General features: G+C 31.9%; 1 protein-coding gene across 1 annotated transcript; it reads left to right on the top strand.

Moving 5' to 3' along the window:
* Window positions 1-10,211: 10,211 nt before the first annotated feature.
* On the top strand, window positions 10,212-13,120 carry LOC139519563 (M-phase inducer phosphatase-like). Its single transcript, XM_071311734.1, has 4 exons — window positions 10,212-10,446; window positions 10,868-10,966; window positions 11,734-11,843; window positions 12,720-13,120. The coding sequence occupies exons 1-4, from the start codon at window positions 10,246-10,248 to the stop codon at window positions 13,000-13,002; spliced, it is 693 nt and encodes a 230-aa protein (XP_071167835.1). The 5' UTR covers window positions 10,212-10,245; the 3' UTR covers window positions 13,003-13,120.
* The last annotated feature ends 14 nt before the right edge of the window (window positions 13,121-13,134 follow it).

Genomic DNA, 13,134 nt, shown 5'->3' with positions numbered 1-13,134 from the left:
TCAAACGCCTTTTCAAAATCTACAAAAGCGCAAAAGAGCTTTTTCTTTTTAACACTGAGAAGTTCAAAAAGTGCATATAAAGAAAAAATATGATCTGTTGTAGAGTACCCATGTCGGAAGCCGGCTTGATTTTCATTTAATATATTCAGTTCATCAACGAAAACTCCCAACCTGTCGTTAAGAATAGATGTAAATAGTTTCCCCAAGCACGACAATAAAGTTATCGGTCTATAATTTTTTGGATCTAATTTACACCCCTTGTTCTTAAATATTGGTATCACATTACCAATAAGCCAGGCTTCCGGCAATATACCCGTATCAAAAATAAGATTAAACAATTGTGTGTATATATCAATCATACTGTCTAGAGATGAAGCAATGTATTCATTAATGATTTGATCTGCTCCAGGCGATTTATTATTCTTCGCCTTTTTAACAGCTTTTAAAATTTCTTCTCGTGTAATTACACAATTAAGTGTGTCATCGTCACAAGATGAGCTCACATCGTTTTCAATAATAAATTCATCTTCAAACTTGTTCTTATTCAAATCTTTAAAAAAATCAAATAATGTTCCAATAGATATATTGCTTTTTTCCCTTTGACGTCCCTTATTAAATAATTTCCAAAATTCTTTTGGATTTTTATTTTTTAATTTTTTCATGTTGTCACTAATATCTTCATTTAATTTCTTAATATTTCCATCCATCACTTTCTTATAATAAATCTCACTCTGTCGTAATCTTTCTTTAAAAATATTTGACCCATACTTTTTATACAGTCGTTGTGATTTTCTTAATTCTTTCTTTGCTTTGTTACAATCTTTATCATACCATTGTTTATTGTTTTGTTTCTTAGAATTACGCAACATAGTTTTAGCATACACATTTGTACCAAAAGTAAGTTTTGCAGAATCAATCAATATATCAGAAACTTCCTGTACCAAATTATTCATATCATTTTTTGACATATTTTCTTTATCATTATAAGTATTCAGCTTGCTTATAACACAATCAACTTTATTTGTATCAATATTTTTTCTATATTCATTTATTTTTTCCATTTTCCATTTTCCAATCATATTTTGCTGTACAGGATGGTTTTCAATTTCATTATTTTTAATCAATGATTGACAATCTATATGTAATGATAAGGGTGAGTGCACATCAGAAAAAAGTTTGGAAAACTCACCAATTTCAAAATTTCTTACAAATTGTAAAAAATGTGAGGTACATATAATATAATCAATAACACTATTGTTTCTACTTGTAGGTTTTGCATTAACATCTTGACCTACTCTTCCATTTAGTATAAATACTTTGTTAGATTTACAAAAGTCTAACAATTTTCTACCAAAGCCATTAACTACATTATCTGGAGAGTTTCTTTCTCTAGGTATATTCAAATTATCTAGTATATGTACATCAGTATAATCAAATTGATCAGTAAAATGTTGAACAATAAACTCATCATCAGAACTTTCATTATAAAAATCGGACAAATTAGCAGTGCGACTATTAAAGTCACCAAGTAGTACAATATATTTACTATTTTGAGAAAATCTTTGAAATTCAACATCAATCTCGTTAAACGCGTCTTCTGATGTGTAATTTGTATTAACAGGTGGTATGTAAACAATGCCAAATACAATATTTTCATCAAGATCAAAAACTTTTTTGTCAACAGAAAACCAATACACAAATTTGCATTCGGTATCAAAAGTTTTAATACATTTATCCAAGCACTTCCTGTAGCCTAGAGCAATACCACCAGACCTATGGCTTGTAATTTTATGTCTATTTTTAAAACTAAAAATAAATTCGTCACAGTTTATAACATCACAATCATCTAATTTAGTTTCTGTAAAACAGACAATATCATAGGTGTTCAGCAGTGATTTAAATTCAGGGTATAGTAATCGATTTTTTATACCACAAACATTTAAGGATAATAGTTTAATACAATTGCTAGAGGGTTTATCTACAGAAAAACTATTACAATTTGATTGAAAGTCACAAGTGTCAAATAATTCGTCTGATATAACAGTTTCGTGTTCTATTCCTCCACGGTTATCCTAATGCGGTGAACTGCGCCTTTGTCGTCGTCCGGGGTCGTTTAACTTTTTTGGTCGGGCACCTTGTTTGTTGTACTGTCGTCGAGGTACATCATCATCTCTCTTCTCTTCATCTTTCTTGGGTGGGCAATATTCAACTCCTTCGATGAATAGGCGGTCCCGTTTGAAAAATGCCTTTTTCCGTTGTCTACGGGCTTCTTGAAAGTGTGGCCAAAGTTCTTTGCGCTTATCGTTAACTTCTTTAGGAAATTGCTCACTGATACCGAAGTGAGTGTCCCTCAATTCCCTAGCTGCTTTTCTTACGAATTCTCTTTCTTTAAAATTTCGGAATCTGCAAACTATTGGCTTAGTCATGAGTTTCACTGATCCATCGGGGTACCGTTCGACATATTCTTTACCAAAACGGTGGGCGCGATCGTATCCTGCTATTCGACCTAATTTTAGTTGTTCAGTCATAAATTTCTCAATAATTTTTTCAGTGGTCTCAGACTCTTCAAACTTATCATGCATCGGTATTCCGGTAAATATTAAATTTTCTCGCATTGATCTCGTCTGTAAGTCAATGTGTCTTGTATATAGTTCATCAAGATCTTTTTGTAAGCGAAATATAGCATCGTTCGCGACATCAGCATCTTCTCGAATTCCTGCGCATGCACCTTTGACATCTGACACATCCTTTTTTGCATCTTCAAATTTTTCATTCATGAAATTCATACCCTGCTCAACATCATCAACTCTTTTGGACACTTTTTCTACAGTTTTGAATAAATTTTGGACTGTTCTGTCAAATGTAGAAATCTTTTTTGAAAGTTCATCAAGTGTTGACATTTTGTCAAATATCATATTAACCTTTTGAGTAAGATCGTCTAGTTTACAATTTGTGTCTGAATAAGGATTCACCATTGGCTGCATAACAGAGTTTATATTATGTGGAGTACTGGTGTAAAAACCCACGGCCGGCGAATTTGGAGACTGTTGTATAAAATTTGGATTCTGGACTGGTTGCGTCATTGAGTAAGATTGAAATTGTTGTCTATTTTGAGTAACTGGGGTATCGTAAGCGGGAACATTAAAAGTTGCCATATTTACAGATTTGGTCGAGTCTTCATTTGTTATGTTTTTGTTTACATTTCTCTTTGTTTTGTTTACGTTTGACGAGGACTTTTGAGTATTAGTCACTGCCTTTTTGTTTGGTTTCTCACCACTCACATTCTGTGTACTTGACTTTTTCCTTTTTCTAACCTTCTTTTCTCCTTTTTTTGAATTCATAAAGACTAACTAATGTTCCTTTTGTAAAATGTCATATTCTATCACTATTAGTTCACTTGAAAACACTTCATATTCCACTAGTAAATTATTCTTTGTAGGAGAGAAAAAAAAACACGACATATTTTATACGCAAGTATTTCTGGAACAGATATGCTAGATTAATTAAATTACTGGAGGTGTGATGAGATGATTGAAGCTGTTAATTTTCTCCTTGATAATATCAACGTACGTTTCGGCAACAAGGTTTATCGACAGGTTGTAGGTATCCTCATGGGCACTGATTGTCCACCTTTAATAGCAGACTTGTTTTTGTACTAGTACTGTTACGAATCACAGCTTATGACTAAACTCAGTAAAGACCCGTCGAAATTGCATTTAATTGATAAATTCAACAACACTTACCGTTATCTTGATGATATTTTTTCGTTAAATAATCAAGAAGTTTCTCAATATACTGCTGAAATTTACCCCAAGTAACTTACTTTAGATAAATCAAATGTATACGGTAATAACTGTCCTTTCCTGGTTTTAGATATTTCGGTTTTAAACGGGAAACTCCACACTAAGCATGCTAAAATTTACGACAAAAGGGACGATTTTTCGATCCCTATTGTTAATTTTCCATTTTTATATTGTGATGTTCCTTTGGCACCATCTTACGGCGTTTATATTTCACAGCTTGTTCGCTATGCCCGTGTCTGTTCTGGTGTTTTTGATTTTAACGAACGTAATCTATGTATTATTGCTAAATTATTAAACCAGGGATATCGTTACCATAAATTACTTAAAACCTTTACTAAATATTTCCATATAATATATAAAGATTTGGTTTTGAAGTTTGGTTGTACCTGTAGAAAACTTATATCAAACGGGATAGCACATCCTCATTTTTACGGAAATGTTGTTAACCGTGCCCGGAAATTTAGAAATGATCCTTATACACTTATCGCTCCTTTAAATAAACTTATTCTAAAAGGTTACCAATTCAACACTGTAATAAGATCATTGAATATTGTTTTTATTGGTATAAATATTGATATTGTTATCAGTAAATTAAAAGCAAACTAAATATTAGTAGTATGTTATATACATATACACATTCATGGATCTACAATCTGTCGATACCTGTAACTTGGCATTGCACAAGGTCATGTTTTTGCTGACTGTTTATGACGTCTTTACACTAAATCAATTGGATGTTGGATGTGTACGGATTGATAGTTTAGTCTAAGATGCATTATTTTTTTATTAGTTGTTAGTGGCTTTGAACTAGCTGTCAGATAACTGCGAGTACTCTCAGATCTGTTCCTAGTGTCTTTTTTCGTTGTCGGGATGTACAAGTACCCGGCCACGTTTACATGTATTTTTGTTCATCTGATGACACATTTGTTTTTAAATCATTTTTTTTCTATATAAATAAGGCCTTTAGTTTTCTCGTTTGAATTGTTTTACATTGTCATATCGGGGCCTTTTATAGCTGAATGCTGTGTGGATTTTGATCATTGTTGAGTGCCGTACGGTGACTTATCATCATAGTTGTTAACGTCTGTGTCATTTTGGTCTCTTGTGATCAGTTATCTCATTGGCAATCATACCACATCTTCATTTTTTTTATACATAAAAGAAAAAATGATAAAAAGATTTAAGCCTTCGTGTATAAGCACTACGTATTTATTACCGTCCTATACAATAATATACTGAGTATATTGTTGGAAAGTATAACATTTATTTGTTAGATTTTTTAATCATGAATAATTTCATTATATAAAAACTAGGCGGGGCAAGTCGTTTGCGCTTTTATAACTTAAACTAAAAGTTATAACCAATACACACCACTAAATCACAAAACTTTAATTCAAGTAAAATATAGATAAAACGAAATCATAAATATTGGTGGTATAATCAAAATCTTGCACTAATTATAAGAAGTTTAAAACTGTATCCCCTTTATGTTCATTTCAATGGAATCGCAATAAGAGCAATTTTAATCTTAATATAAACGTACTGTGTTTTGGATATAAAATGAATTAAATTGTTAAACCCTGATAACTCAACTGTTGTGTATATACTGCTCAAATTTTCTGAAGAAAAAAAAAACGTAAATGTTTCGTAGAAAATTATTAAAGCGCAAATGTTTATTATTAAAAAAGAGACCACCCAAATTTTCTTTAAAAAAATAAACACAAATAGTTATAAGTGTGGTATGAGTGTCAATGAGACACCTCTCCATTAATCCACATTATTGCTCTTTAACTTCCAAAACAATGTGTTAATTCTGCTAGAATGATATGATTTGGACAATTCATGCCAGAATCGATATCGTCAGTTTGGGTGTCAATGTTTTGGCAAAACATTACCATTTTACGCAGAAATTGACATGCATGATTTCAAATTACTATGTTACGCTGAAATTGACATATTTGAAATCAAATTACCATTTTACATAGTTGTTTTAGCTTTAGTTAGATTAGTCAAGACGTACCTCACTTAAATGTTTTGTTTTTAGCCAAGTTATAGGTATCAACCAAGAACTCACCAAAAAATGAATCTTAGCCACTTTAAAATAAATATTCCGTATTACCAATGTCTCGAGTTAATTTCTAGGCTCATCTGTAAATATGGTTGACAATCTTTAGAATTACACCATTTTACAGTTTCATTTTACAGTTTATTTTTGATTTTTGACTTATGATTTTGGATGTCCCTTTTGTGTCTGTCCTCTCTTCTTTGAACAGAAACATGGGTACTTTTATCTTTGTTTCTTTTCTAGAGGGAGATTATTTTATGCCTTTTCAACTATATGTTCTAACTATATTCGGTAACGTTTTGGTTTCAATGAACTTACATAATTGAACAAACAAATTTACTAATAAAAACGTAAAAATATAGATAAGTTTTAAATGGTATACAGCCCGCTAACTTTCAGTTTGGTTTACATAATGTCGTACCTTACTTGGAATGCTAATGTCGTTGAGGTCACTCTAAATCCGTTCGGTTATACCTCTCCGATAATATTAACCACGCCACATCCTCTATGTGCCTATTCGAAATCAGGAGCCTTTAATTTAGTGGTGGTCGATTGTCGTGTATATCGTATTTTGTTCATAGTAGACTATATGAGGTATAGTTTTATCTCATTGTTGAAGGCTGTAAGGTGACCTTTACAGTTGTTATGTCATTTGGTCTCTGGTAAAGAGTTGTAAATGTCACATTGGAAAGCAAACCATCTTTTTATTTCTTCGTATATAATCTACTGTCGTTCTTCTAACCGATGTCCGGTCTAACCTCACATTATCAAGTCAAGTTCTAATCTTTATACGGTCTACACGATGTGGAGTTTTTCTCCCCGAGGGTATCTCAATTGCAGTAGTCAGCACTTCTGTGTTAACATACATTATTATTGATATGGTCATAATTATAAATTAACTGTTTACCAAACTTTGGCTTTTAGAATGATATCTGCACACGGAATCGATTGCTATAGCTGTATATTGCGAAACCTTTTAAAAATTACTGTTATGAATATTTTGAGTCCTAAATGCTCTTCAACTTTGTACTTTTTCCGTCCTTTTTTTCTCGAATTTTACTGTCCGATGAGTCTTTTGTAGACAAAATGCGCGTCTGGCGTACAGATTGCAAACCTCAGTATATCTATGACGAGTTGGTTTTAAAGCTCGGATTTGTGTTATTATAATACATTCTTATGTTTTATTTTCACGTTTCACAATAACTGATAAAATGAACACAAAGTGAGACAACATCGACAAAAGTATAAAATCAGCACCTAGAAGTAGGCCTTGGCCAGTATATCCCAATTTATTCACACCCGGGGTATTTTTAATTTTTCAATCTTTCTTTCAGTATTTAGTATCAAAGCTCTTCATATCTTCGGGTTTCTACTTTTAGATTTATATCTTGAAAAAAACAAGAAACAAAATCCAGTCATTACAAACGACAGCCACTGTCAAGGTTTGAATTATAAAATTAATACATTTTCATGTAAACATCATTTTTTTTTAGATAAAGTTTATTAATATTTGAAAAATACCCATATGGTCCGGCCCGTTAATAACCAAACCAGTATAGTATATACTCATCTGGTTCATATGGTCCGACCATATGAGTACGCATATGGCCATGACCATACGCGTATGGTCTAAATACTCATGGTCCGGAACATATACAAGTACATTTGTATATTGAATAGTGTATTCAATATATGTATATGTTAGCAGCATGTATTTTGAAAATATCGTCTTGCACTAGTTACATTGATTGAAATATATATTTTTCAGTTATTTCCCCTATTTTAATCGAAACGAGTTGATGTTCAACAAAATGTTTATTTGAAGGATTTAATCATATTTCATAAAATGATGAGAAGAAACAAAATTGAAGTATTAATTATTTGTAAGCAATATCATGTCATAAATTTAAGAACAAAAAGGAATTCTGCTAATATAGTCTTTCAATATACAAATGAATGGTTGGCAATTATTGATCAGGATTTTATAACTTAGTATTTAAACATTTAATAGATATCAATCGTGGAGACTAGATCTAAACCACTGTGGGTAGCTAGGGGATACACATATATCCATGCACTGTTACAATAAGGACAATTGATTCCCAATACACTACAATTATGAGCTGCGGGGTCCTTTTATAGGCGAAAAGTGAAGTTTCTGTCACAGCATGGTTTACTACCTTCCTCTATTTTATCAATTAATTCTTCAGCGGTTAAGGAGTCTTCATTTTCTGGGCTGTCAGTTATGTTTTCTTCTTTTATGTTCTTCTAGTTCACCAGGCTTAATACTTAATTTTTCTTAATATACGTAGTATATATATAGTAGGTAGAAAATTTTCTGTCCTTTTGTTACACGTCGCCACTAACTAACAATAAGTTCTCTTTTAAAAGATGGACATATGCCAGCAACTTAATTGGAAACAATTATGCTTATGAATAAATATTACTTAACTGAGGGATATTTTCTAAGAATTTAAAACATATTATGAATACATTCTATGTTCTTGAATTGACAAATATGTACATTTATGAACAGTTCATACTTAACTAGAAAGGCCGAATACTAAAAAACATTAAAGATTACAAGCTCATAAAATTTTCAAAAAGTTGATTTAATACCAGGATTTCGTTTTGAACAAAAGAAAGTACTTGTGGATTGCTTTAGAAAACTGGGAACATATTAAACGATTTTTTGTAAAACATTGTTTTCATAACGTTGTGTCTTTTAAAACATTTTGGATTTTTTGTATTTTCAATGCTCTTCAACTTTGTTTGGCTTTATAAATATTTTGATATGAGCGTCACTGATGACTCTTACGAAACGCGCGTCTGGCGTACTAAATTATAATCCTGGTACCTTTGATAACTATTTCTATCATTTATCAGGTCTACGGGCGTATTGCGTTTCCGCTTATTTTTCAAAGTTTCAATACTACTACATGTACGTTGCCGGAAACTTAAAGTATACGTTTCCAGAATTTGTATTTATTACTTTTCCAGGAAAATACCTGGTAGTAAATTATAAATATTCGAATATATGTTATTTAAATCACCTCCTGATACCGAGGAAGAGAGAACAACGAATGGTACCGAGCCTTTTCATACTTACTTTAACGAGCAGTTTAATGGTAGCCATCCTAACATTTTCGTCTTTGTCGATGTGCTATTAAAACTGCAAACAACATCATACATAAAGATGAAAACTTTATCTATGAAAGCACCCGTTCGAAAATATGAGAAGGAGAAAATGGACTTCCTTTTTTAACAAAACACAAACTGACTTGAAATCGGTGAATGTACTACTATGGTCTTTCTATGACGTGTTGGCTACAAATATTCTGCCAGAACTTATTTATGAACTAATGCGAAGATATATCTGATAAGTGCTGACTTTTAAACACTTATTTATTCATTATAGGTTAACATATAGCCTTCAACAATAGGAAAGGTATAGACAAAACTATGGCAAACCCTGAAGTGATGCGATCAACAAAATGCTGTGAAAAGCTATACATGAACTATGAAATGTCTTCCAAAACCAATGGTTAAACTAGTTATTAGAGTCTTTCGTTATGCAAACGACTTTACTTTAGACTCAAATGACATTCGAAATACTGGAATATGCATTCTTGAAGACCGGTTCGGAAATTTAATATGTCAATATAATACTTTCATGATTTAATACATATTTTAACGCACTGTTAATCTGGTTTTTTTTTCAGACCATCATTTGGTAAACGTGTCTTTTCTGCCTCAGAAGAGAATACAGACACACCTTCCAGCCCAGTATTACAAGACAGCTGGCTAAACATTGACAGTGACGATTCCGGTCTCGGTTTAGATGACGTAAGTTTTAAAATTAAACTAATTTCAGATGAAACCAATTTAGACAATTTCTAAAAAAGAATGTTTAGGTTTTGTTTTTCCTTTTTTTTCCCTCTCTGTTAGTTATGTATTTAATTTGTTCCTAAAAGGTTAAAATTTTAAATTATCCACTTTGAAACAACTCTTTTTAACACGAATTTTACACAAAAACTATAATTGTTCCGCATTATGTTACAATATAATGAGTGGATATTAACGTTTGCCGGTTATATATCAACTAGTACTGTATCAAGGACGAGACCATTGTAACATAATTCTGACTTTGGACTAACGAGTTGTGTTTTCACTTCTTGCTTGGCGGAGAAGTAGCAAATACAATATAAACAACATCGACTATTTGTACTTATCGAGTTTTGAATTACTCAAATATCAAACACACGAACTCTAAGCTGCGGAAAAAAGTCAGCAAAACATGTAACGTGTATGAAAAACTATTACGTCACAAATGATAGATTACGTCACATATTGCAAGATATATTTTTCACATGCATAATGGCTTTCTATCTAAATGAACAGGTTTTCCTCGACGACAGTTGTGTTAACATACCCCCAACAAAACGACAGAAGACGGTTTGTGATGCGAACAGTGTATTAGCCGGTGACACCAATTTGATTGCAGATGGTAGTAGTTGCTATTCTTTGCCAACAGTCCCTGGAAAGCATAAAGACCTCAAGAGCATTTCACCAGAGACCGTAAGTGACTTTTTGAACAATACCTAATAGAAATTCTTTTTAAAGAGATATTCATTAATATATTCCAAAACATACAGGTCTACTTTTTTTAATAATTCAATAATGAGTTAAACTTAAGACATCTATTATATTTGACCTTCAAACTAATCGAATTTTGTTATCTCTCTCGATGATAAAAAAAAACCTGGTATGAGACTATCTGGCGTTCAACCTGAAATGCAAAAAAGTAGACCCCAAGTATTTTTGACATTGGGACATTTGTATATTTCCTCCAATCTAAATACATAATCCTCTTTGTACTGTTATATAGTAACTAAAAGAGAAAAAATCATTATGTCGTGCAAATTATAATACTAATCTTTCAAAACCAATTCTCATGCTCTTGTCGTTTTATTTATCTAAATATGATTTTTTTCTTCAGTTGACAGATGTGTTATGTGGTCGTTACAGTGATGTCATCAGCAGTTTCCGTGTCATCGACTGTAGATATCCTTACGAGTATGATGGTGGACATATTAAGGTATGTATAAATGAACCATATGGGCTTTGTTCATTGTCGAAGGCCGTACGGTGATCTATTATATTTGTTAATTTCTGTGTCATTTGGTCTCTTGTAATCGAAGAGTTGTCTCATTGGCAATCATAACTCATCTTTTTTATGATATATACTTTAATAAAATTAGACCGTTCTTTTGCTGTGAGCGTACATGATGAAGTTTGGACCGAACAAATCTTTTAAGTGTTTTTTTAATTGTTTATTTGTGAAACAAATGTCCATTTCCTATTCTATTGATAAGTTCAAATGTCTTAAGTACGAAACCAATGTTTGGTTGTCACATTAACATACTATTGTACGGACAGTATTGGGTAGCATCAACATGTCGTTATAAAGATATATATAAAAAAAACCCGTTGCATCAATGAGACAGCAACGCAACAATAAACAATATAGAAACAAACACAAGTAGCGGTGAATTTATAGATAGACACTAGATGACGATGTCAAACATGTTTTCCATTCGTTTGATGTATGTGAAATTTTTATTTTGCGATATGATTTAAGACTTTCCAGTTCAAAATTTCCTTGTATTTCGGTGTTTTTGCTATTTTACACTTTTTTACACACATTAACGTAAACATAAATATCAGTAAACAACATCAGTTGTTATGTATCATAATTTATACTAAAAACATGAAATATATGATGCAAATACTTTATAAATGGTATTGCAATACAACTTTTAGCAATATCTGAAAGAGTTGTAACATTGAGTCATTTTTCTTTAGTCAGCAGAAAACAGATACCTCCACAGCATGATAGAAGATCTTCTACACCAGACATCTGTACAAGTCCTCATCTTTCACTGTGAATTTTCACAAGAAAGAGGTCCAGCAATGTAAGTTTAAAAGTATAGTTTCTAAAAATGAGGGAAAATTTACCATAAGAACAATCTAAAGCTATAGTTTAGTTTAGTTTTGTTTAAACATATTTTATTTGCGAAAGTAAAAAGAAGAGATTGGACACCCGTCGATATACTCCTAGCCCTACTAAACCCCGTTAACGATTCAATGCACCTTTAAGTAGCGAATTAGTACCTTTCTAACCCCCGTATAGATAGAATCAACCACTGAAAAATGATATTTCAAATACCGGTTGAGGTTCTTTTGTATTGTATTGTTGGATTGCTGTTTCATTCTAAATGTTGCTGTTTATCTAATGTCACATTTATTGCTACTTACAATATACACTGGTACAGATACAAAGCTGAAAGGCTGAATAATTGAAACTGGATAAAAAAAACACATAAAGACACCAAACTTTGTTATTTATCTTAATTACTAGTATATGAACTTATGTAAGGTAGTTACAATAAATACATTATTTTCAATTTTATACCAATAATCTTTACGCAAGAGAAAATGAATCGCACTTTTATGCTGTTTCTGAAAAATAAAATAAAATTTCAATTCTATTGAAACAGAAGATGATTGATTACCTTCAAGGGTAGTGATTGATTGATTATTGGTTGCTAAACGTCCATTGACAAATATTTCATACATGTGTAGTCAGACGATTCACGGGTAGTGGTCTACCGAACTGCTCGAAGCTATATATGACATACTATCAATGATTGATTTATAATAAAAGTACAGTGAACCAAACAGAAAATAAAAACGATCTCTTTATTCTTATAATAACATCAAAATTTTGGTGCCAAATCAGCCTAATTAGTGGCTTCCCCCTCTTAGTAATGTAAATGTCTTTCTTCCAGGTTACGGCATCTTCGCAGTAAAGATCGTCAGATGAACACCGAGAATTACCCAGCATTAAACTATCCAGAAATATACCTACTTGACAGTGGCTACAAGTCTTTCTTTGGAACATCATCCGATTTGTGCGATCCTATTGACTACAGGCCAATGCTTCATTCAGACTTTTCTGCAGACCTTCATCACTACAGACGAGTAGCAGATGTACGTCACTTCCGTTCCAAGTCCAAATCCTGGTCGTCAGGTGACAGAACATCACGTTTATCCAGAAAGGTTATCTTCTGAAATGTTGTTGTTATATGAGACGATGTGTTGTTATGTTATTGACCTTTATCTGTGATATTTATTGTTATTGTTGAAAACACAAAGTGCTATTAATTGATAAATTAATATTATACATTAATTTATTAAATGTTA

Source organism: Mytilus edulis, chromosome 4, assembly GCF_963676685.1.
Source record: "Mytilus edulis chromosome 4, xbMytEdul2.2, whole genome shotgun sequence".
In the NCBI taxonomy this organism is placed as follows: Eukaryota; Metazoa; Mollusca; class Bivalvia; order Mytilida; family Mytilidae; genus Mytilus; species Mytilus edulis.
The sequence above is the reverse complement of the archived record's forward strand: the minus strand, read 5'-3'. Positions and strand labels throughout refer to the sequence as shown.

Bases quoted from the DNA above. Each gene is read 5' to 3' on its own strand.
- LOC139519563 (XM_071311734.1), top strand. From the start codon at position 10,246: ATGGCTTTCTATCTAAATGAACAGGTTTTCCTCGACGACAGTTGTGTT. The intron at 10,447-10,867 runs GTAAGTGACTTT...TTTTTTCTTCAG, and splicing joins AGAGCATTTCACCAGAGACC to TTGACAGATGTGTTATGTGG. The intron at 10,967-11,733 runs GTATGTATAAAT...ATTTTTCTTTAG, and splicing joins ATGATGGTGGACATATTAAG to TCAGCAGAAAACAGATACCT.